A 25,282-nucleotide genomic window follows, 5' to 3' on the forward strand; every position below is an offset into this window, starting at 1 on the left:
ATTTATAGCGTTTAAAGTGTATAGTTCATTTGCCTTATAATTACATTGCTTTATTAATTCAGTATATGCAATTTACCCAACACGAGGTATAAATTAGACTTTAACGCAACATTATCCAAACAGCATCTTTGGTCCGTGCGTTAAAGGGGAAGATTGACAGTCCAGATAGCAAATCATACGCCTTCGTCACAGAAGGCGGGGCGACCCTCGGCCATCGACGAATCGGCATGCAGGAGGGGCGGTCCTTGTGCCGATGGGCCTGTCAGTCAGACGCTCGCCGCGTCCTGAGATCGTTGGAGTTGTTGCGCGTCTATTGTGGAAGCCGCGTCTCTTTGGGAAATAACGCGTTTTGACACAAGGAATCGACAAGTTGATTTTTCGAAGAGAAATGGGATCGTCGCCTCTTTCCCGACGAGGTAAGACAGATCTGTTTAATCGCACCCTTCTGTTTAAACTAGTTAGTCCGAAAGAAACTTTTCTTAAAGGTGAACTCCGCGCAGCGCACTGGGCTTTAGATCTATCCGTGTCCACATCGCGTGTTTGTCGGTTTCAACAATAGATGCACTTGCGAATGTTGAGTAGTTTGCCTTATTTCGGATCAAGATATCTGAATGTCGGCTTTTACACGAAAGCCTTTGTTTATGGGATGTGTCGTTGTTGCTGACGGCCACGACCGTTGGTGATTTATTAGCATAATTCGATTTCAGTCTATTGTTTGTGGTATTTAAAGCCGCGTATCGGTGTGAGTTGTCAACGGCGTGTGGATGACTTGTTGTCATTCCTGTCCTCGGACTTTTACGATTTGAGTGAAATGTTTCAAACGTAGTGGCTTTACGTCGTTTGATCACTTTGTGAAACTTGAAACATTTTAACGTCTAATACTTCACTAGTGTTTCCCCGCTCCTTCAGCGATTTCAATAACAGAATAAATGATCATTATCTCCGATCTAATAGCGTGAAAGCTCATTCTGTCATCCTGAAAGACATTATCCGAAACTACTCATTACTCAACGGTGTTGAAAACCCCGACACGGTCCGCGATGGATTAGTTTCGCTTAATTTGTAACGCTTTAAAGAGAAAATAGTTTTTTTTGTTCCTTCGGCGGTAACCTTGGCAGCCAGCTGTTGCTTCCATCTTCTTGGCGGTCTACCCGGTAAATCCTCGGCTATATTCTCTCTCTATTTCTCTCTCTCCCCCTCCTGGGTTTGGAGAGTTTTTGATGCCCAAATTGGAGGGGTTTGTGTGCATTGCAGCCCGAAACCCTTTGTAGCTCCCAGCCTCTTTGTTTTAGGCGCATCCATTATTCAAATTCAGACAAATACTTTGTTCTTGTCTGTTAGAACTGAATGACATTCAGATAAAACGTTTTCAAAACTAAAGACATCCGCCCCAAATGACTTGCATGCCAGGGATGGAGATGGGCCCGAAGGCTCCTTTATTGAGATGGCATATATTTTATTGTTATTTTAATTATAAAACTCCAATGTAATTATGGTCAGCCCAGGTTGTTTTAGTCAGAAGATCTTCTCTTGGGCTTCTGGACCACCGAGAACATCTGTGCTCTTTTAATTTAAGCCAAGCTGTAGTAATATGCTGTTATATGCTGAAATGTTCATGTTCTCATCTGAATAGTTGTATCAATTGTGATATGCTGTTTCAAACCACTTTATGAATAGTGTTTCTGCTACGTGTGGTCATTTGAAACCCCCTCAGGGTGGATTAGAAGTCAAACACCCCAAATGTCTGACAGCAGGGAATCTGTGAAAAACACTTTCCGCCAGCTCGCGAGGTTCAAATCAATGGCCTTTGTGTCGCTCCCTGTGACAGAAAACAGGCCTGAGGGCGATTTGTTTGTGTTAGAGGATTAATTTCCACTCTCTGTGCCGTGGCAGGCACCTGTCAACACCATGGGACTCTTCACTTTAACCTCGTGGGACTTTTCTGCTGTCCTTTCGTAGTGTGGTCAGGATAATGAAGTCTCCGGTTGTTTCTTTGCAGCTCTCCGGTCTCGTCCCTCAGGGTTCAGATGAACCTTGAGATCTTGAAAATAGATCGACAGATGTTTCTCAAGTGGTCTCATGCAGTGTGATTTAAGGAAATTATATTATGTTCAATTGAGTGCGAGCCGGTCCTTGGTTGACTGTTGATTGATTTGTCTCATTCTTCGGACACGCCGTTGACCCTAGCAACTGAATCTGAAGACCACTTGCCCTTTTTTAGGCGACTGTGTGAGTCATATTTGTCCAGCGGATGACTGTGTGTTTTTGGGTCTGTCTTAATGGGAAGAGTTCTCAATATGTGTTTTTATATGCATTTCTGGTTCCCCGGGGACGATAAACAATTGGAGAGCAGAGATCCCCCATGGTGGGCCAGATTATGTGCATGGTTTGCATAATTCACAGATAATAGAAAGGAAGTATGTTAGGATGGGTCTCAAGTTTACAAAATCAAGGTCAGGAGTTGAAAACACCACAGGGAATGCGATCCAAATGGTTTAATTCCAAGACTAAACAAACCTCTGCCCCAGTTGCGACCTCTTTCTGAAAGACTTTGTCTATTTGGTTCTCTCGGAAAAGGAAGTATTTCATTACCTCGAGACCCAGATCGGATGCCGTTGCTCGTAATCAGTTTACTCATCTGTAAACCTTTAAAATTCCCTTAAATAGTCGCATCATTCCAAGATGTGGTTTGTATGTGAGTTTCTGATGACAATAGAATGTAATAAGAAGAAAATGATTAGACATGTCAACTGACACCATGAAAAATATTAACTGTGACTGCTGGTGGCGAAATGCGCTCAGTGCCGTCATCTTTCATCAAAGGCTTGAAGTGTTGTCTCTTGTGAAGAGCACAAAGGCTCCACTGTCAATTTGCTGGTGGTAATGCACAGAGTGTGAAGAGCAAGAGGATTGTTTTACCGATGGATGGCGAAAGCAGAATGCATGGACACAGACAGGGATTAGCTATGGCCATCTGTTGCCCAACCAATCAATAGCCAGACCTTTCTCAGCTTCCCCGCATGGGTACAGGAAAGATCACCGCAGCACTCCATCAACGATACTTCAGTTTGGCCGAAAGTGACCTCAGATACTTTTTAATGCCTGTTTTCTTATGTGTCATTGTGAGTAATAGTGTAACCTCTTAATAGGATAATTCACCCCAAAAATTCTGTCATCATTGACTCACCTTTGAGTCAAATCTGTATAAATGTTTTGGTTCTGATGAATATAAAGACATTTGGACGAATGGCTATAATCAGACAGATTAGTAGGAAAAAAAACATGGTAGTCAAAAGTGCCACAGAACCGTTTACATTCTTCAACCATCTACATTCTTCAAAATGTCTTCTTTTGTGTTGAACAGAACGAGGAATTGTAAACAGATTTGGAAAAACTCGAAGGTGAGTTAAATGATGACAGATTCACATTTTTTGGGTGAAGTATCCCTTTAAAAGGGAACACCTAGTGCCACCTTCCACCATCTCTACAAAGAAAATACCTTGCAAACCTCTTGTTAACTTTTTAATTGGTTTTCTGTAGATTTTAAACTAGCTGGAAATACACGTGGAAGTAGAATTTTTATTTGGCCTTTTGTATTTGAGTATTAGCGATTGACTTAAGTTTAATTTTTATTTATTAATAGATGCAGAGAGGGAAATTTAGATTGTTTGTCCCAAACAGTGTGAAATCAAATTTATTTCTCCATTGCAGGAAAATATTTCCTTTTAGTTGGTCATTGAGTCCCGGCTATTTTCTTTCTTTTCCCTTTCATGGCTTTTTTGAAAGTGTCAACACAATGGACCGTTTTCCTATGGCACTTCCCCAGCCTGGGGCTTGAGGATTCTGTTTTCAGCTCGCTATAGAGTCGATTTCTTTCTCTTATTGTAATAGACAACCTTAAAAGCTGTTGCCAACATAGACTTTCCTCCTTATTTCAGTTACTTTGCTGACGTCTCTGGTAGAATCACCTCAATCGCCTTATCGCTGAATCCTAAATATTCTGTCTAGAAAAATAGACAAAAGGCTTAATATAATTTGTGCTGTGCAGCATGTACTGTGCATGCTATCGCATGGTTTCAGAATTTAAAGATCAGGCATAATAAGGGTAGTAATGCAGTCATGTGACTAGGAAAACTATTTGAGATTATTGACATGGTGCATGTGGGCAAAATGAATGGCAAACCTTGTATGGGAAACCTTAATGATTTTATGCCTTAAAGAGATAGTTCACCTAATAATTTAAATTCGGTAATAACTTGTCATTTCAAAGGTTTATGATTTTCTTTCTTCTGCAGAATAGATAGTTGGTTCCCGTTCACTTCTATTATACTTCTATTGTACTATTGTTCTTTAATAGTTTGGTTTCACATTCTCACTTACTGCTCTTCAAAGTTTTGTTTGCATTTTTATAGTGACTCCATAATATATTTAGTGGCAGGGCCTATTATTTTATCCGTTGTTGTACAGGTTTTGAATATCTTTGTGATATTAAATGGCTCACAGCCTCATATTATAACACAGCCTTCTTGGAAGCATCCCTATTGCACAGGCCCATGGGAAAGCGAGCGAGGCTGCTGGCAAACCCTATCAGATGCATGGAGCCATCTGCCTCCACACCTGACACAGTAACACTCGGCCCCATCCAACTAGTCGGGTCTGAACCCCACCGAATGCTTTATCCGAATAACAATAGATTCAGTTCAGACTAGGGCAGCTATTAACACCTTGTTATCTGGTAACACTCCACAGAACAGATTTCCTATAATGAAGTTAGTAGTCACTGCGCTGCGTAGACGCTGCGCTTGACATGCATGCACATGATCTTAGAATTCCATAAGAATGTTTAAAAGAATTATCATGCAAAAAAATATTTTATAGAAACGTAGCATCACTATGTATTTTTGTTTATGACAAAAAACGAGTCAAATGTATTATCCATTGTATTGCTTTCCTGCAGCTTTTTCTTCCAAGCCAGAACATGTAAGTTCAGACATCAACTTTGTACAGACTTGTACGTTCCCACCATCCTCAGGGATCCATCCTCTTCCTTTCCACCTGCTACGTGATAGTAACCCTTGATGACAGGCTGCTCAATATTTAAAATGGCAAACGCTTCGATAAACTAGAGCAGTGGAGCGTGGCGTCTGCGTTAGATTTGCCTAGGTTTTTGTCGTGCGCTGAGCTCTGTTTCAAGTACCGCACGCAGCACAGGCACACGGATTGAAATATCAGCAGATAGACTTCCACAGTCCCCTTTGGCTGAACCGAATCTCACTCAAGCATCTCTGCTTGTTGTGAGAGAGGGAGATTTCATGTGAGCGACTGACGCACGGAGGGCTGTTACATAGCTCTTTCTATCTGAACCAGATCTCTGTTCTCAGTGGGGCTTCAATGAATCTCTCGTGGTTGCTTAGTGGACTCTTTGGTGGCTTCCGTCACAAAGAGATACTTCAAATGGGGACAGGGAGATCTATGTGAAATGCTCAAAGACATCCACGTCCTCATCTCCGTTTCCTTTGTGTGAAGGGGAAGATCAATCACTGTGCCGTTTATTAACACCTGCACAACACGTCCACAATTAGATATTATTTTAATTTGCTAAAATGCTAAAATAACAAGGTGTTAGCCGGCGAAGCCTCGAAGGTGAAAATTTGAGAAATGCCACATCTGAACAAGACTATAATTGTCTGTGTGCTTTCACCTGAAGAAACATTGTATGACTAATCGGATGATTGACAGGCACTTATAAAAAATGAATTATGAGCACAAAAGGCCTTGCATGATTTTAACAGCTCCTGCCAAGTGCTGAGAGAAACAGTGGTCGGATTGTACCTGTGCCGATTGTCATGGAGGTGTGTCTCAGGGTGAAGAAAGCGATAAAGACCGGGAGCTATGGCCTGGTATCTGTGAAGTGTTTGTATTGCAGTGTCTACCTTTCAACAGCCACGAATCACTATGTCGCAAGCCTGCCTTGACTCCTCCATGCAGTCGCATCCAATTGGATTGCCCTCAGCGTAATGCGATATCTTCTCATTCTAGATGGACGCAGTTCGTTTCACATCACTGTTGAGGCTCATCAGCCGTTTGCTTCTTTCGGCATATTTGCACAGCGGTTAAGTGCATTGTACTCCAGACAGTGCCACCTCCACAACGCAAGCCTAGCGGAAAGCTTATTATTTTTGCCCTACATTTCCTCCGTGCCAGGGATGGATATGTAATTCCCATGACAGTGTGTTTGTTTGCGGGGCCCGTTTGTTAGTCATGCATGTGCAAGGACGATTAAACACGTGTAATCCCAAGGACTCCTTGCTCTAATTGCGCCTAAATACGCAGATTTAGGGCCTTTGTCTTCGGCTGCATCGGTGCGGATGATCTCTAGTCTGTTGTACAATTCTACTGTCTGATACAGCAGTCCTATGTTATGGCTCCGGTCTGCTCTGCTTTATTGCTTCATCTCATGTGAGAGTTGTAAATTTATGCCGTAGAGATTTAGGATGACACATCTAGATGTAATTTACATATGTTGGTCATAATCAGCAGGGCTATTTGCAGCGGGAACAGCTGTTGTTTGTTGCAGCGCACTCATTATTTCGCCTGCCCAGTAATACCTCAAAGTATTTTAATAAATCATAACCGTTTTGTTTTGTGAGGTAATAAGTCAACTCGTTCTAGTCTGTTCCCTTTGTTTAAGAGACAGTTACAGGTAAGGACTTAATAGGTAAGCGCTGTCCTGTGACAAATCTATATTACGTTTTTCTGCCATTCTGTCTGGTAATGCAGAAATTACGTACTTTACCTATTTGAGTTGCTTTTGATGATCTTTTGCCCCTGGGTGTGGGGTTGAAGGCCATTTCTGAGGTGAGGCACATAAAGGACCTCTTTTGACCTCTCATTGGCTACCTTATTTGGGATGGATAGACAGGTTTATTCATGAGGTCAAGGTGCCCCCACCCCCAGGGTACTATTGTTCCGTCTTATTGATCTCATCCCATTGACAGACCTGTCCATATTGGTTTGGAATGTGACTGTTGCATATGTGTCCATCACAAAGAACCGTGTCAGCAAGGTCATCTTTAAGTCCTCCTTGCTTGTTTGGGTGGTACAAAGGTTTAACCTTTGATGATTTTGGAAGAGTCCATCTGGCATTTGTAGTGCAGATTTGTATTCAAAATGAAAAATTCTGACTCTACGTTCGCATGTGTAATGTAATAGCCTACAAACAATTGCGAGACTGGTTTTTGTTTATTCTTTCTAATTGCAATTGCTTTCAGCTAATGAATCTAAATGAGTGGACTGTTTGCTATGTAAGAAGTCGGACGGATCAGTTGCACCAATGCGTTACTCCGTTACATTATTAATGTGAGACAACAGAAGCACTTTATCATACAGTGATGTTTTTAGGCAATCGGTTTGTTCATTGCCATAAGTTGATTAATTAGGCAATTCATTGTAAATGTTGCTGACTTTTGGTCATTATAATTATGTTTCTTTCTTCATCTTATAGACCAGTTTGAGAACTGATGATGTAGAATAATAAACAAGATAATTTCATTGTAAATATCATTAGTTATTTAAAAAATTGCTTAGTATTATATTGTTGTTGTCACTGTTTTATAAAAGCAATTTTCCACCAGGGTAATAGGGGTCTGGTGTTGCATTTCTAAACCCTTTTCATTGTTTTAAATATATTTATATAGACCTATTCGGATGATGTAAACAACGCTGTTACAGAAGAACTTTTTGTGTTAGTTATTTAACACTACAATACACAAACCTTTAAGCAAAATAAAACAACAGATTATTTATAAGCAATTTAAAATGTGAAACCAATATCTTAGCTTTAATTATATTTCAACGATAAATAATACTACTAATAAATACATAAATAAAACTTAAACTGGAAGTGCTTCTGGACCAGTGTTTACAGCCTGCAAAGTGAAATGTATGTATTTATTTTTTATTTACCCTGTGTATGGTATATAAAAAGACACCACGAGATTATTCCCCCAAATGTTTGAATTATTCTATATAACTGTAAAGAGATGAATAGAATGACAAGGGGATTACACTTCAGTCACTGATGCTTCAGAAAGCTGATGGGTGGATGCCCTGAGTCCATAAAGCACGGTGTGTAGTTTTTAGTGGGGGTTTAGATAGTTGACCTGCTGTCCCTTAAGCTGCAGGCCAGATAAGAGGAGAGGATTAGCGTCCCTCATAGCATTCCTCCTCCTCACTGTAGCGAGAGTGATGTCATAATTGGAAGTTTAGGAGAATTCAGACCGGTGACATTGTGGATCCATTTAGGCTTTTTTAATCTCTCATCCACCCATCTCCACCTTAATATACCACAGGCTTTATCATTTTCTGGAAGTCCCTATGACCTGGGAAATTAGAGACATTTGTGCAGGAAATTATGGGTGTGATTATAGTGGCAGGAAATGGCTGTCGGCAATTAAAAAAGACGAGGAAAAACACGTGTTGCCTTGAGACGCAGGTGCAGTCTTCAGAGTCTTCCGTCGGCTCTTATCACGTTAAACATTACAGTAGCGTGTTAAAGTGTTTGAGAGATCAAAGTCTTACTAGATCCGATTTCGGGCAATAAGGCCCGAATGGCTTTAAATGGCTTCAAAACTCGCCAGATTAGTAGTTTTGGCTGTGGATGGTTCTAGCTGAGCGGTTTAAGATGTGGAAGCTGTGACAGATGTGGATAAATTGCTGATTTGCTTTGCTTACCGCTGTCTGACAAATAAAAGTCAAATTTTAATAATCTGCAAAACAAATCCTTAGATTTACACTGTGTGTATATACATTCATGCTGATTTTGAGAAATTGTGGGTTAGGCTTCATCTTTTAATGGCATAGAAAGTCCAGATCTGGTCATGTTTTTAATGTTGTTTTCCTAGAACTGTGAGATTAGATTTGTAGAATTTAATATTTTTTTCTTTGGTGCCGGCATCGAGGGTTCAAATCCCTTCACTCCTAATACATAGTCACAAAATGGCTTCAGGTAAACCTTTTTTTTAGCCCCAATGATGATCCTGGATCAGATTCCTAACACCTTGTTTGAAATAAATGTGCTCACATTACCGATCTCACATCAGCATAAAAGGGAAAGCCTTTGACCTTTTGCATGTTCAACATTTGACTTTTTCACGGCCTTGTTGACTTCCATAAAATCAGTCAACTGTTTCAATAAAATAATTATCACTATAAAATCTTTCGTCACGGGCATGATGAGATTTTTACGAGCCAGACATGTCACGCAACAGCATGCGCATGTGTGAGAGAATGTGTGAGAGAATGTCTGTGTGTGTGTGTCCTGTCTTTGCATTGGAATCGATTAGCTGGTAGGTGACCTGTTCGGTTCAAGGTTAATTGGACTTATTGTGGGCAAATCATGTTGTGAGACGAAGCTCGAGCAGAGACGGGCTAGACACGGCTATACTGCGCCTGTATGTGCAGCCTTCCTGCTCTATGGGCCGTAGACCTTGCAGCCAATCGGAAGCTGCCGTTCAGCTTGTTCTGCCTGTTTTATGTAGTTGATGAGCATTTTAGTGATATTTGAGAGAAAGGTGTATTGTTCATGAACTTGATAGGAGGATCAGGTAATAGTTCGATTAAGGACACGATTAGACGTTTTGCTGCAGGGCACAGAGATATTGTTATGTTCTGTGTCATTCCAGTTTACGTGTTTTTTTTTGTGTGTGTTTACTTCGGTCTAATGCATTTCCCTGACTCAGCTAGTAGAGTGCAGCCTCAGCTCACTGGAGCCTATAGACGTGAAGATGCATACACGTACACACACACACATTCTTAGACAGCTTCCCCCTAGTCCGACTTTATACATGTATCTTTAATAAAGTCTCCCTATATGACCCCCCCCCATAGGAAAGGTATGTATAAAGTAAAATGTATGTATAAAAGTAATGATGCTTTATAATAAACTGTAGAAACAGTTTTTTATTTGAGTGACATGAAAGTAAGCAACATTGTTAATAGTGAGATAAATGTATTCTGACTGTTTATGGTTATTAATTGGTTTATTTCTGCCTATATTTAAAGGTACAGTGTGTCATTTTCTGGAGATTGTATTTACAGAAATGCAATATAATGTACATAACTGTCTTCAGAGGTGTATAAGTGTTATGTTTTTATTACCTTCAATTACCTATTTCTATCTACATACACCGGAGGGGTCCCCTTACATGGAATTTGCCAGGTTGTTTCTACTCTACAGAGCGTGTTTTGTAAATATAAAGACGTTTGCTCCTTCGGCAAAGAAGCGAAAACGTGGTGACAACCTAGTAATGCTCCGTAGTGCTTCGAAAGGTAGGGGGTAGCGGTACACTGGACCTTTAATTGAAAATAATATAAATCGTCCTTTTGTTCTTAAAATAAAATCACAGATTTTTACATTTTGTAATACACATTTTAATAAAACTTGGCATCATTGACTTGTTTAAATGATGGGGAATGATAAAAGCTTTCTTTGATTTGTTTGAAGTGCGACACATTTCTTGATCCAGATAAAACATTTATTTTACCAAGCCCTTGTGTAGACATACACTCTTACTGAACAGTCTTCTTTTCAAGATTTTGTTGACATCAGCTCTCGCAAAAACGTATGAATACACACGTGTAATAACTTGCATTTTAATTTTTAATGCATGCGCCAGCTCGAGGCATCCATGCAGGTTTTGGAGCAGGTTTTTCAACACTTTAAATATTTAATCAATAACACTTAACCCTCCGTCTAGTCTGAATGCTTAAATCAGATTTTTTGACAATTCCATCTGTTTATATTTGCATTAGTTTCGCTTAGCCAGAATTGTGACTGCCTAAATGCAGTCTTAGATTGTGTATATTTTAGATCCTGCTTCTCTTTCTCTTATTCTACCTTTCATCTGCACAGTGGGTTCGTGCTCATGAGATTGTTAGCGGATTTCAGTCTCTGTGGATTTCAGCAGTCAGAGGTCAGCAGTCTTCAGAGGCGTCACTCACCAAGCCTAAAGGTTTTGTTCCCATGCGGTGGGAAAGACCTTATTCACGCCATCTTTACTCCCTGAATGCCAAAGAGCACCGGGAGTCAGAAATGAAGGGAATGAACAGACAGAGAGAGAAAGAGAGAGAGGGAGAGAGGGAGAAAGGCAGAAAGGCAAGCACAGCTGGGTCGCCCGAGAGAGGACAGTTTTATTTTAGAGAGTCTGTGTGTACTTTGTATTGCCAATTATAGAGCCTAGGGAATACTTTGTCTTCATCCTTTCTTTTCTCTCTTTCTGTGCCATTTTGTATCTGTTTGTACTCTTGCTCTTAAAGCAACACTTCGTAGTTTTTATTACTTTAAAATAAAGCTCTTTTTTTTTTGGCTAGAAATTGCTTACACAAGTCAGAACATCAGCCTTTAGGTTTTCTTAGTCTGTCTTTCTATTTTGTCCTGAGTACATTTCTTCGCCAGCAGTGCAGAGTAAAGAGGGAATGTGTTTGAGTCTGACTGAAGATGTGATTGTGAATGGGAACCAGCTGTTTCCGTAGCCCTCCATTTCTCTTCTTGGAGCGCTCGTCCCACAGCAGGAGGGAACCAAGTGGAAACCAGCACCCAACAGCTGCACACAGACTCACCAAGGAGCCAAAACAGTCAGGAGTTTTATGTCTTCGTTTTGTGGAACAACAGGAAGAGAATGAAGCCTCAGAGGTTTTTAAGGGTATGGCCTACCTGGTAGGGTAAGGCATACTTCAGCAGTGTAAACAGAGGTGGGCGGAGGAGTCGAGGGGTGCCGTAAGTGAGGACGGACCCCTGACAGTCGGGACAGCACAAGTGTTCTAGTGATCTAGTAACTTGACCTGGAGTCCCTGGGGAAGAGGGGACGGTCTCTTGTTAGGAATTCACACCTCTACCTCAGGACCAGCTGTTCCCTGTCTCTCTCCATGTGTGTGTGTACAGGGGGAAGGGTGGTCAGCTAAAGAAATATTCTGGGTTTATTTCACCTTAAAGTCTGTGTAATGCATCCTACCCCAGACAATAAATCTGTATTTACTGTAAACGCGTGTCCCATTTGTTTATAAACACTGAGGGACATGTTTAAATGAGTGTCTGATGTAAAATACAGCGTGCTGATGGTGGTACAGAAACATTGGCTGTTTAAGGGGAAGTTCATTGTTTATTTATGTAAATGTAAGGAATTTGAGATTGACTTCCTGAAACGTGTAAACAGTGTGGCTCGCTTTCAAAACTTTGCTTTGTTTGAATGGTTCTATGCATGGAAGCGTTTGGGCAGAACTAACTGTTTGTCCAAACTGTGGAAGACCAGGATTTAGTTCACCAATTGTCCAAACTGTGGTAGAGAAGGGTTAAGTTAACTGTTTGTCCAAACTGTGATGACAGACATGATATAGAAATATTTGCTTTGTAGCCAGTATAGAGTGGGACGGTATTAAAACTGTATTTCTTGCCCAGCTAAGAAATAAATATATTATACATAATGGTACAGTTCCAAACTAAAATCTCCTGTGCTCCATCACTGGGCGTTTTTATGAGACCATTGGTTACTGTAAACACTTCTTTTTCTTAGTGTGTGTACGACAGAACAATATGACCTTCTCACACTGTACCATGTTACCAGTGACATTAACACACTTATGTGAATAAAGTTCGCCCATTAAACACAGATGCATCGCTGTTTTTTTAATGGGATGAATACATTTTCGCCTGTCTGCTGCAGATCTGTGATGCCTTTGGGCATCAGTTTATTTATTATTTAACCGATTTTCTTATCAACCGAGTTAATATATCACAGGGAATGAAAACACACACAAACACATCAGAGAGAGAAAAAGTCCCAATGTTTGTATAGACACTTCACCTGAGTGTCAGGAGTGGGTCAAGTCAAATATCGCAGCTAGATAAAAACAAGTACCGCCCTACATTCAATATTCGGTTTGCATCAGCAATGTCACTTTACAGAAATAATATTGGTTGTGATTGTGAATGACGTTTTAATTCTAAATGCGAGTTCAGTACACATGATGTGCCCATATGTTAGTTGTTGTACTTCTATTGAAAGTGATATCTGAGAAAAACAGAACCAGAAAAAGTTATAAGAAGAAGCAGTCCATGAAAATGTTGTCTCTTTCAACCTACAGCCATCATCTTTCTTCCCTTTTCTTTTTTTTATTTGACATGTGCCAAACACGCTCTCCACCACCGTGACTCAGACGAGAGGAAATGTGCCGTCAATCAAAGTTGAGGGAAATCCGAGGTTGCTAGGTAACGGTAAAACAGACCCCTAACTAACCACAACAAACAAGTTCACATTTCAGAAAATGGCTAATAACACAGCAGTCGTGTTTGGCATCTCATTGGCGCATGGCCAGAGTAACCCAACAGCTGTGTGGTGAGTTTTCACACAAAACACACTGGTGCTTCCAAGCCTCGACTCGTACTGACCTTTAACCTTGCAAGGAGCGGAATGGGCAAAACTGTAACTTAAACACTTCATTATCGACTCCAGCTGGTTGAAACCGCAGATTAGTTATCGCAAGAGAATTAAGGGGACTGTTCACCCCAAAATAGGAATTCTGTCATCATTTGTTCATCCTTATTTGGTTGAAACTTTTTTATGACTCTCTCTTCTGCAGAGCACAGCAGAAGATATTTTGAGAAATGTCTGAGTGGTTTGTGTTCAAACAATGGAAGTCAGTTGGGTTCAGTGTTGTTTGTTTAGCATTCTTCAAAATATCTTCTATTGTGTTCTGCTGAAGAAACAACGTCATATCGGTTTGACATGACACAAAGGTGAAACAAATGACAGAACTTTCCCTTTAAGCAATCTCACACAAGTAACAAGAGCACCGGTAACATTGAATAACATGCATTTTAGGGGGTATGCTCAACGAAAATGTATCATCACTGTTGGAGCGCAAGTTTAGGTGAAGTGCACACGCACACAGCCAGTAGCTCCAATTCACTCAAGTCTAACTTGCTGTGGGCTTGCCTGTTGGAAACTTTGCGACGGTGCATGCACACAGGCGGTCGCAGTGATCCATGAGTGCTTTATTCAGGCTCCAGGGGGAATGAAGTCGGGTGAGTTAAGGAGAGGAAGAAAGATATGATGGAACAGTACAGTCAAAGAGAGAGAGAGAGAGAGAGAGAGAGAGACATGGACTCTAACAAGCAGTTACCCCCCTGGAGACCTCAAGACCACCACAGTCGATAGAAACAGCTTTCAGAGTGCCTTTGATTCAGGTCACAATATGTCTTTATTTCAGAAAGTAATTCGCTAATAATTTGATTTTATGTGTTGAATGCAGATTATAAAAAAGGGAGTCTATTGACTTAAATGTATTTAACCATCTGAGTTTAAGGATTATCATTCCAAAATGAGTATTTAAAGTTAAAAACCTTCAAGACTAGCAGAAAGGCTGACAGTTCATGTGGTACGTTTTCAGCATACTCAGCATCTTCTCCGTTAAAAAAAGTTTTCATGTCACCTAGTCAGTGCACCACTGCATAAACTTTGTTTCGCTAACCTTGAAGGCTCCAAATGGGTTGGACGATGGACACTTGGCACAGCTCTAGGCAGAATGAAGCAAGGCATCATGGGTATTTATTTTGTAGTGGTTCGTCAGACTGCATTATCATCCAGCGCCGTGAGCTCGAGGGCTGGGTTTCAGTCCAAATGCCCCAGAGATCCTTTCCCATCATTACTGTCTGTTTACCGTCTGCAATTTTAATGACGCACAGCTCATACTGACAGGAAGTTTGAGACGTTCAGCATGTGTATGTGTGAATCAGAGAGTTTATGGAGCTGACACTGCAATTTGTGTGTGTCAATCGATCAAACTCTGTATAGCACATTGCTCGTAAACAGGAATACAGTGCAAACTGGTTTGGCAGAGCAGTAATTACAGTCACAGGGTGTTAGTGTGTATTGTTATATTTATTACATGTCTCTATGGTCAATATTTTAAGATCATTGGCATTGAATCGCGCTAGGATCTCAAATGTTGACGGTTTGATTTCTAGGGAACATGCATTCCGGTTAAAACTGTATACTTTAAATGCACGTTCGTGAGTCGTTTCAGATAAAAGCATCTGCCAAATGCATAAACAAAGTATGTACACACTTCCCCATTGGCCTGCCAAGGAAACAGTCCTGCCCCTGAAACCACACTATTGGTTGAGACGCTGTTGCTATGTTAGACTGATTGATTGTTTGTTCGTGTGTCTGTGTTTTGTCGTCTTTCATGATTGTCAGGGCTCATCTGACTGTTGTTGTCCTCTAGTCGCCCTCTCCTCCACAGGACATCTGAGTTTACAGCACCACAGCATATGGCTCCTACACAGGATTATTCCACCTTTGTCCTTTTTATCCGTCACTCTTAAAACTTTCCTTACTCGGCCCCGCCATAACCCCCACAACTAAAACCTGGAGCTGAATGAAAAGAGAAGCACGTAGAAATGCTTCAGCCGGGCTCTCTGGGCTTCTTGGAGGGTCTCTGTATCAGTGCAGGTGGACTGAATTGGTTTGAGGTGGGTGGGGTTCAAGAAAGGGGGGGGGGGGGCGCTTCATCTGTTGGTTCGATCACTGGAGTTTCATGGTACTGCCTCTTTCTATAGAAATGCTAATATTTCACCAGTCGTTAGGGGCTTTTGTTCAGGGGTTGAAGGGGTCTTGAGAGATGTTGGGGGTTGAGGAAATGAGGTTTCTTTCTTTTAATTGTTCACCGGCTCTATATTGAGTTTTTTTCTGCACTGCTTTGGATTTCTCTTTATCTTAACTATTCTGTCGCCACACAGATTACTTTTAATGAGTAACCAACGTTTGTCGTCCATATAACAGAGGCAAGCGGCCCGCATTGGGAATGTATTGATCACCTCAGGTTAAGCAGACGCCAGTTTTTCGTATTTGCGAGAGACAGCGTATAGTACATATTTGGGTGTGGTTTCCAGGTGTTGTCAGCGCACATTTGGCAAGGTGCTTAATGCCAAATGTTTGTTACGCCAAGGCCTTCAGGACTTTTCGCAAAGACGGATGTATTTACAGCTGTTCATCGTGGTGAGGATGTGGTGGAAAGCGACCGTATCGGTATCAATTTTCCATTGACAAGCGCGTTGCCCTTGTTTTTGTTTTGATATTTGTAAGAGGCTAGATTAAGCTCCGGTGGGTTTTGAGGTTAGATGGAAATCTCTTTAATACCGGGAATGGTTGCTGTGTAATTGTCTTAAACTGTTAGTGGGATAGTTGTCCTAGAGGTATTTTTCACAGTCTTTTTGCTGTTCGATTTATTGATGCTTGTTTGTTTTCAGTATGTTCTAGGCCAGAGTTTCTCAAGCGCTGGGTTGTGACCCAAAAATGGGTCACCGGTCTGTTCTGCTGGTCACAAAACTATGCTACATGCATTATATTTGTGCATTAATTCAGTAAAGTAGGCATACGTTTTGAAAAGGGAAATCTAAAAATATTTAGACATTTTTACTTGGATAAGTATAAGTTTTTGGCTTTATATGTAAAAACCGTTGGGTTGCCATGCAGTTTTTAATGTCAAATTTGTGTCCTGAATTAAAGGTAGCTTGTTAAATTCAAGGTGTGATAAGAAACGGTCATGTCTGGGGAGTTCAGGTCATTTTATCCAAATGTGTTGTGTATGTGTGTGTGTGGTGAAGGTATTTTGAGTGGATAGTGCAGCAGGGTGTCGGGATGTGTGTATGTTGGGCTGCTGTGAGGAGCTCGGAATGCCAGATGGTGCTTGTTAAATTCAAAAAGGTCTCCCACTCTCGACTGGAGCTCTGCGGTGTGGACCACATGCTGTCTGCAATGACCAGCCTCAATTCAGACGGGCAGAATTCTCGAACACCCAAAGCTACCTGCTGCTCCGGTTTTCTCACAGGGCCTTTCAGTCTTTCTTTCAAGTCCAGCGTGTAGCCAGAATCACCCGGTGAATGAAGGTTGCCGCCAGAGTGAGAGAAGAAATTAGTTCGGCTCGGGGGACAATGCCGAAGGCCTCATTCAACAAAGCTACTGCTGTTCAAAGGCACAGAAGAATGAAACTGAATAAGAAAAACAAGGCGGCAGTTTTAGGGTCTAGATCTAGTTAAGTTTGTGAAAGAGCCTCGATCTGTTTGCTTCCACTGACTTTAAAGAAGCTGAGAGATGCATTTAGAGTTATGCCATCGATTTCTGTCTAAACTTGCCGTGCGCTTCACGTATGTGTGAAACAACGAGTCTCCGCGTGTTTATTTGCACCTACGAATATGTTTTTAGTGTCGTCAGCTGCACAAACCTGAACTGCAGAAATTGAAACCTGTGTCAAGCGAAGCGATTGTCAAACTTTCAGCGCGTTGCCATTCACCCTGCAGCTGTATGCTGAAACGAACGAGCTTTTCTTTATTATTCAAATTTTAATTAAACGAGGCACTATACCAACTCTGCCTTTATTTCGTTCTTAAAGCCTCATTCATGTGCGTGAAAAGGAGGATTTGTGTCCGAACAAAAGGCTTACATAAACTCTCGACTCCACTTGCTTAGCTGCTAGCTCATGAGCATTGTTCAAGTGAGGTCTATTTGGGTCGGGGCCAAGACTTTTGGTGTTAAATGAGCGAAAGGTTGGGGTTAATTTACCTCACAGCCGTGTTTAAGGTGCCCCCGTATAAGCTTCCATTACGCAAGATTGGTGCCATTTGTGGTTAACGCGTCATATGGAAGACATTAAATAGATTGAAATTGGGATAACTTACCCTTAAAACAGCTCATTAGCCAAAATAGTTGGGTGCTTGTAAAAGTGCGCGTGTTTTAGAATAGAAGCGTACTCTACCCAGCAAGGGTCTCCATAGATGTTGCCATGGCAGTTGACTCGAACTATAGAGTTACTGTAAGTTTATGCTAATTCAGCTAGCAGCAATGCTAAGAATGCAAAGCTTGTTTCAGGGTTTAATTGTGTAAGGGGAATGGGCTTTCGAGAAGGACCTTATGTTGGCTGTTTTGCAAAAATAACGCATTGATAACAATCCACGCCTGTCTCTTTCGTTACTGCACTCCCAGAAGGGGATGAGGGAGTAGCTTTCCAAACAATGGATATTCCAATTGTTATCAATTACATTGACTGTTACCATATGAAATATCATATCATGTTCACACTATGTGTGATAAACAGGACTTTATGTCTCAATGGGCTGGAGGCCATGAACTCCATCGGCAGACAGGCGTGCTGGAAAGCCAGCGTTGCAGATGCTGACTGTCTGTCTGTTCGTCCCTGTGTGTCTCATTTTAGCAGCTGATATCGGTTATCCAGGTCAGCCAAATGCCAAAAGCGAGTCTAAACTCATGAAAGCTAGCGGAAAGTGTTTCACACACACTTACACACACACTTACACACACACACACACACACACACACACTGATCACACTTTGACTTATTCCTGATTTCTTTTGTAGTGTGAAATGATGTAGCTTTCTTTTCATTGAAGTCCTAGCGATGAATATGACAAAAACTTGACATGTTCTGGCACAGAAGACTGCATTCCTGCGTTCAACTCCCCAACTTGAGGTCATTTCGCTTTACAAAATACTTAGGAAGTCACATCTGGGCAGTTTCCTAATGTAAATGAAGATAATGTGAGTTATTGTGTTTTGACGTGTTCCTAAACCACAGGTTTTTCTCACGGGTTCTCTGTTTGCTCACTGCTGTTTATTTGGTAAACACCTGGAAGTTATATTAACCTAAATGGTAAAGGTCAGTTTAACTGTATTTCCCACAGAGAGCCCGGGGACCCCTGGGGTCAGTCTTTCAACTTGTGCCCATAATGCCTGTGTAGATTCCGGGCCTCTGTTTTGTTTGTTGATTTGTTTTTCCTCAATCACTCATTGGGTCTATTCCTCTTCCTTTCTTTCCCACCCTTATTTTCTCGCTGGTGTATTTTGCAGCGGCGTTGGCTTTCTGTGTAGACTGCGTTTTGATGTTCTTTGTGGAATTACATGCAAATATGTATTAAAAGTCGCTTTAGATCTTGGCATGTGTGCCACATTTTTAAGATTAACATTTAGTCATTTAGCAGACGCTTTTATCCAAAGCGACTTACAGAGAGTTCATTGCGCAATAAAGCGATATGTCATACATATGACAAGTTTCAACTAGTAACTTGGTATTAGCACTTGGTATGAAGATGCCCTAAGTAAATAGGTAATTTGAAGTTCACCCAAAAATAAAATTTCTGTCATAATTTAGTCACCCTCATGTTGTTCAAAACCTGTATGTCTTCTGTGGAAGACAAAAGAAGATATTTTGAGCAATGTCTCTGTGAAATGCTTTTGTCTCCATTATCTTCTTTTGTGTTTTACTGGAGTAAGGGAGTCATGAGGATGAGTAAATGATGAAATAAATTTCTCTTTTTCTAAGTATTTCTAAGTATTTAGACTGACATTTACCACATTGCATATGTGCATTTGGTCGATGCTTCTAAATGTATGTATTTTCTCAATCTTAATATATCAAAAACAACTGATTAATTATCTTAACCGTAACAAAAAATCATCATAATTTTACTTTTGCCTGTCTGTCTGGTATGTCTGTCAGATTTTCAAGCGCTTAACATCCGTGTGAAACAGTCTTGAGGGTTTCCTGCACGCTTGGAATAAATCCAGAAGTGTTCCTGGCATGTGAGGCATTAGAGCTCCCTGGCTGCTAGTTCTTGTTATGTGCCTCTAGCACTGGAATGCGTCAGCGCCAAAGAGACTCCTAACAAGGAAAGGCAAATGAGAACACAAGATCTACCAGCAGCGTCCCAGGAATGAGAAATGTAGGTGAGCTCCGCGCTGGAGCAGAACAAGCCTGGGATACTTTGGTGGCATCTTGCGGGGTGTTGCCCATTTAGGGTGTTCACTGGCGCTGATGTCAAAACCTTTCAGGTTCTGCTACGTATTGACTTGTGCCTGCTCACCCAGTTGCCTTACTGAATCTCCCAAAGGGTTTAACTCAATCCTGTCAAAGTCATCCCTTTGTTTTGCAGTCAAACCCAGGAGCCGAAGGTTGTAATTGGACAGGAAGGAATAATCATTATGTGTAACCTTGTAACATTGATTTGGACTTTGGATTTAAAGCTAAGGATTGCCAATATGGGCAGAAATGTATTTGTTTGCAATATTTTGTTCTGGGGGAGCAAAACTCTTTGCGTTTCTCTAGTTTAATACTCAATGTACGTCATAAAGTATTTTAGTTGCATTAATAGGATAGTTCACCCAAAAATGAAATGTCTTACCCTTATGTCGTTCCAAACCTGTATGACTGTCTTTCTTCCGCAGAACACAACAGAAGATATTTTGAGGAACATTGGATACTAAACCACATTGATCCCCATTGACTTCCCCAAAACTCCATATTGACATCATGTCATACCTAAACTGTATGTAGCCTATTGTTGGTTGGAAACAATCGCATCACACTGTCAATCACACTGCCTGTAGCTCAGTGGTAAGAGCATTGCGTTAACATCGCAAGGTTGTGGGTTAGATCCCAGGGGATTGCACATACCTATGTATAAATGTAGGATAATGCAATGCAATGTAAGTCGCTTTGGGTAAAAGTGTCTGCCAAATATATAAATGTAAATGTCATCAACTAGGATTCATCGTTTTAATCGCGGAAAGACAAATTCCTAACGTGGGGAGTTGTTTACCAGTATATCGCAAACGATATAATATCGGCAATCGCTAGTGTTGGCAGGCCTTTCATTGCTCTTCCACTGTGAGTGTGTTGACCTGCTTTCCGGCATTGTTTTTATCTGTTTCACACCATATTGCAAAGTCCTTGCACTAAAATGCCTTTGACAAGACTGCTGTCACTGTCAATCATCTGGTATGGGCTAACAATCTACTAACATCATTTGTCTCCAGAGACGACAATCAAAATGTTGTGGATTTATTTCCCAAACATCAAAAATGAGTTGCCGTATAAGCTTCTTACTGTACTTTAAATAATGAGTACTTTCAAAAGCATGTCACGAATCGAAAGCCGAATGTGTGACATGCCTGTCGGGAGGTGGAACTTTCTGAAAAAGAAACGAAAATCTTCAGTTCAGATATTCTGTCATATCTTCTACCGTATCAGACATCAGGCAGACCGGGACTCCTTTTAACTTCTGTAGCTTTTGAAAATGATAGACAGGCCGGGGTGGTCACAGTCCCCTTTATAGATCCAACTGTCTAAATAGATTGGGTCAGTGTGTCTTTGCGGTGGGTGATGATGGGTTTTGTTGTTCGGACGGCACGGTGCATGTGAGCGGGCATCTGAAAAGCAGGGGACTGGCTCATCATAATGGTAATCAATGACCTGTACAGGAACTGCAGCTGGACGGGGGGTGTTGGAGGGGACGGGATTGGCCATTTGCCTGGCTCTGAAGCCCAGCGGGGGATTGTGGGAGGGAGGCTTTCAGATGTGCAATTTGTTGTCCTCTCAAGCCCTTTCTAGTTCTAGATGTGCTTCCCGCAGCGACTTGAAACCGTGGGTTCTTATTTGCTTGCTTTTTTTTAAGGTTGGGATACGGCTGATTTGTTGTGATCAGTGTTTGTGTAGTCCTCTCTGAAGAAAGTGTGCACATCCATATTTTCATTTCGTATTTTTATCATTTTTAAAGCAAACAGGTCCTTGAACAAATATTTGTTTCATCAAAGGGATCGCACTGATGTTGTTTGTTTTGGAGTACTAACAGACTTTCATCTGAAGCTATGAATCTTTAAAAACAGATGTTCAGGAAGTAAATAATGTATATGATATTTGGTATTGTGTGAATGAAAAAACTTAACAGATCTACATACTTAAAACTGTAATTTTACAATATGTTATTTCCATGTTTATAAGAAATGGGGTGCAGATGTCACGTGCATAAATGTCATGACAAGTGCAGATATAAAAATAGTTTTACATTTTTTTAATGCAGAATGCATCAGATTTTTGGGTATAGTGTGACTCAGATGTGTCTGAAACATTTTGTGTGTGGTGAGGTTCATTTGCAGTGATATTTAGCCCAGTCTTGCCCTTGTGTTTTATGAAAGAGAACCGATTTACCTGTTGTTTCTCCACCTTCATTTACTATTTAACAGCGTTCTTTAATAATGAATAAGCATGTCATTTATGCACACACTATTAATCCGTATTTTAAGAGCCGATTCTAACTTTAGCTTCACAATCACTCTTGCTCATCTCATGTTGAGATGTTCGGTGCAACAGGAAGGGTTATCATGCAACTCCTGGGTTTCAATTTTTTATTACACCTACATTTTGAAAGGCTATAGTACTTCTGAGAATATGGTTGTGTCGCTATGTCCAAATGTCACATGTTTGATGAATATTTAACCGAGATGCTCTATGTCCTCTGGTATAGCACTCAGAAATTCATTTCACAGTGGTCGACGATGTTTGTCAATTTGTGTCTGAAAATCTCCATCGACCTTATACGTCGAAGTGAAAAGTTGATTCAAAGGCAAAACCAGTTTAACAATTGAATAAAGGATTACGTGACTTTTTGGAATTGTGTACAATGATTATAAAAGTAAATAAGGTCAGTTTTTGTTTTTAAGTCTTATGTTTATATTACATAAAGTCCGGTGAATTTCCAGACTCTGTAAACTGATAAAGATCCACATTTTATGTGGCGCACAGCAGAGGAAGTTGACGGATGAAGGATGTTTGTTTTAAAGGGAGTGTTAAGGTTGGTGAGGTATTGGGGTCAGCGTCTATTTTACACACAGACACCGCTTCCAAAACACATTATTATTAAACAGCGGTTTAATCAGCTTGCCATTCAAAAGCTTATTTTTAGGTTGGCAAGGTTCACAGCTGAATGTACCGTGGCTGACAGTACTGTAATTTTACACTCTCTATCTATAGTATCTTTTTTCGGATGACGGTTTTATGTGTTGGAAAGCTGTTTTACCGAATGGAAGGGTCAGTAGGTTTATGGGTTCGATATTTGCAAACCCAGTGACAAACATAAAAGGTGACTAATAATAATGATTTATGGCAAGAAATGAATATCACGAAATATGGAGATACAATGCTTTAAAAGGACAGCAGTGATATACTAGCCAGCATCTTATCTGCAATTTGTGTGAAAGTAAAAATATGTACAAATGATTATAATTATTATTAATGAAACAAAACAAGATATTTTCTTAGTTGTTATCTCTTGAAATGACTAAATTAAATATGAAATGATTTGAATCCGTTCTGTTGTTTGTCAGAGGAAGTATTGCCTAGATATGAGATCACTAATGCATTTTTCATTGAGTTATTTATCTTCCATTAGATTGTGCACGATGGTCAGAAAAGTTTTATAGATAATCTCAAAATGACACACGTTCTTTGCGGAAAAAGAAATGTCCTTTCTGGACAGACGTTCAAAAGCCTTATTAAATTAATTGGCCTTTTTGCTGATGCTTTGTTCAGTTGAGGATTTGGAGTGCTTTGCATTCTTTCAAGGTCACTTTGCTATCTCTCCCTCCCAAATGGATTCTCTAATGATCGCTCTCTCTTTCTCGTTTCTTTCCAGAGCTTCAGAGGGATCCCACCTGGCTTTGTTAAGCCTACATGGCTGTTAAATGACCGTATCCCCTGCTTGCCCTCCCGTGGAGTGAGCAGTTGTCCTTGACAGTGAAGCTGAAATAAAGAGATCTATTCCCCTCCTATGGATTACAGACCTATAGGTCTTAACACCCTGACGTGGGTCAGTCATTATTCACATCCTTCTTCCTGCACCGACAATCCCCTTAGCTGTTCTGTAAAATGCTGGAGTTGAAATTTCTGGTCAGGATGAATTATCGTTAGATATGAACGTCCCTAACTTTAGAGATATAGCTGACGAGGCCGTAGAAGCTTAGAGATGCAGACTGATGATTTATTTACCAAAAAGCTTCAAGCTTTAAATGGGAATATGGGACCTCCCAGCACAAACACACAAGGAACACCAGCAGTGCCCAAGATGGGCATCCGGGCAAGAGTGTCTGACTGGCCGCAGAGGAAAGATGGCAACCACAATCCACCACCCAGATACGATAGCCTAATGACAACCTTTCAGAATGCAATGCCAAGCCAGCCGGCAGAGGATGTTGTCAAACTAAGCCCGGGTTCTCCTCCAAACACCAGCTTTTTAGAAGCAAAATATGGGCTTGGAGACGTTGTGAGCCAATCCGCTGGTCAAGTGCACCATCCTCTTCAGAAAAGGAGCAACAGTGATGTCACTATTAGCGATGTTGGGGCGGAGGACATGGATCAGACGGCGATCAACCCTAACACAGGTGCCTCTTTACACCGCGAGTACGGCAGCGCATCTTCCATCAATCACCAAGGTTTGCCCAACGAAGGGTTATTTATCAATCTGAAAGAACACTCTGAGCAACCGAGCGCACCACCGCCACAAACCTTTCAAGACTTCCGCCGGTTCGAGACCGCCATATCCCCCAGTCTCCAGACCGCGGCGCAGATCGCGAGGGGGGATATTGTCTGCATTCCAAACTACTCAGACTACGTGGACAGTTCTCACTTTTATAATCGAGAAAGGGAGAAGTCTGTCCTTCAGCGGCAAAAGACAGAGAAGGGCGAGACTTCTATCTTCCGCAGGCTGAAGACTATGAAGAGTGAACAGCGGCAGTTAGGAGAACACGACGATTGTAGCAGACATGGACGTCAGTTGAGTTTCCAGCGATGTTTTGCCCATTACGACGTCCAGAGCGTGCTCTTCAACATCAGCGAGGCTGTTACTAACCGCGCCAATCTTGCACGGCGGAAGAATATAACCACGGGAGCTTCCGCTGCATCCCAGCACCAAGCAGGCGGGTCTGTGGACAGTTCTGACCCTTTGCCTCTTTGCGAGTCCCCTTTGGACACTTGTGAGGAACTTGGACAAAAAACCGGCAGTGATCCTGATGAAGGAGATGGGAAGTGCAATGGTTTGGTTCTCAGCTGCCCGTATTTTCGTAACGAGATTGGCAGTGAGGGAGAGAGGAAATTGGGCTCTGCTAAATCGAACAATGTTTCTGGCAACGCAGGTGAAACTTATTCTATTGAGTCTACTTTGAGTTCTCACTGCACGAACGCAGGGGTTTCTGTTTTGGAATTGCACAGAGAGAATTACGCATCTCGTGAGAACTACGCTGTTCCACGAGATTGCTTGAAACGCTACATCATTGAACACATTGACATGGGCGCATACTACTACCACAAGTTCTTCTTTAGTAAAGGTAGGATACAAACATTTAAAACTTGATCTGACTCCAGACAAAAATGCATTTTATTA

The 25,282-nt window shown here is 41.2% G+C and overlaps 1 protein-coding gene across 2 annotated transcripts in view; it reads left to right on the forward strand.

The window, feature by feature from the left end:
- Positions 1 to 249: 249 nt before the first annotated feature.
- sipa1l2 (signal-induced proliferation-associated 1 like 2) overlaps positions 250 to 25,282 on the forward strand; it is a 52,920-nt gene continuing 27,887 nt past the window's right edge. The window contains exons 1-2 of one of the 2 annotated variants that reach the window (XM_079482469.1): positions 250 to 416; positions 23,540 to 25,226. In XM_079482469.1, coding sequence (XP_079338595.1) covers positions 23,870 to 25,226 — 1,357 coding nt within the window. In that variant the 5' untranslated portion in view covers positions 250 to 416; positions 23,540 to 23,869. The remainder of the gene's footprint in view (positions 417 to 23,539; positions 25,227 to 25,282) is intronic. The other variant, XM_079482468.1, reaches the window with a different exon arrangement.

The sequence above is a fragment of the Barbatula barbatula genome (genome assembly GCF_947034865.1).
Source record: "Barbatula barbatula genome assembly, chromosome: 20".
In the NCBI taxonomy this organism is placed as follows: domain Eukaryota; kingdom Metazoa; phylum Chordata; class Actinopteri; order Cypriniformes; family Nemacheilidae; genus Barbatula; species Barbatula barbatula.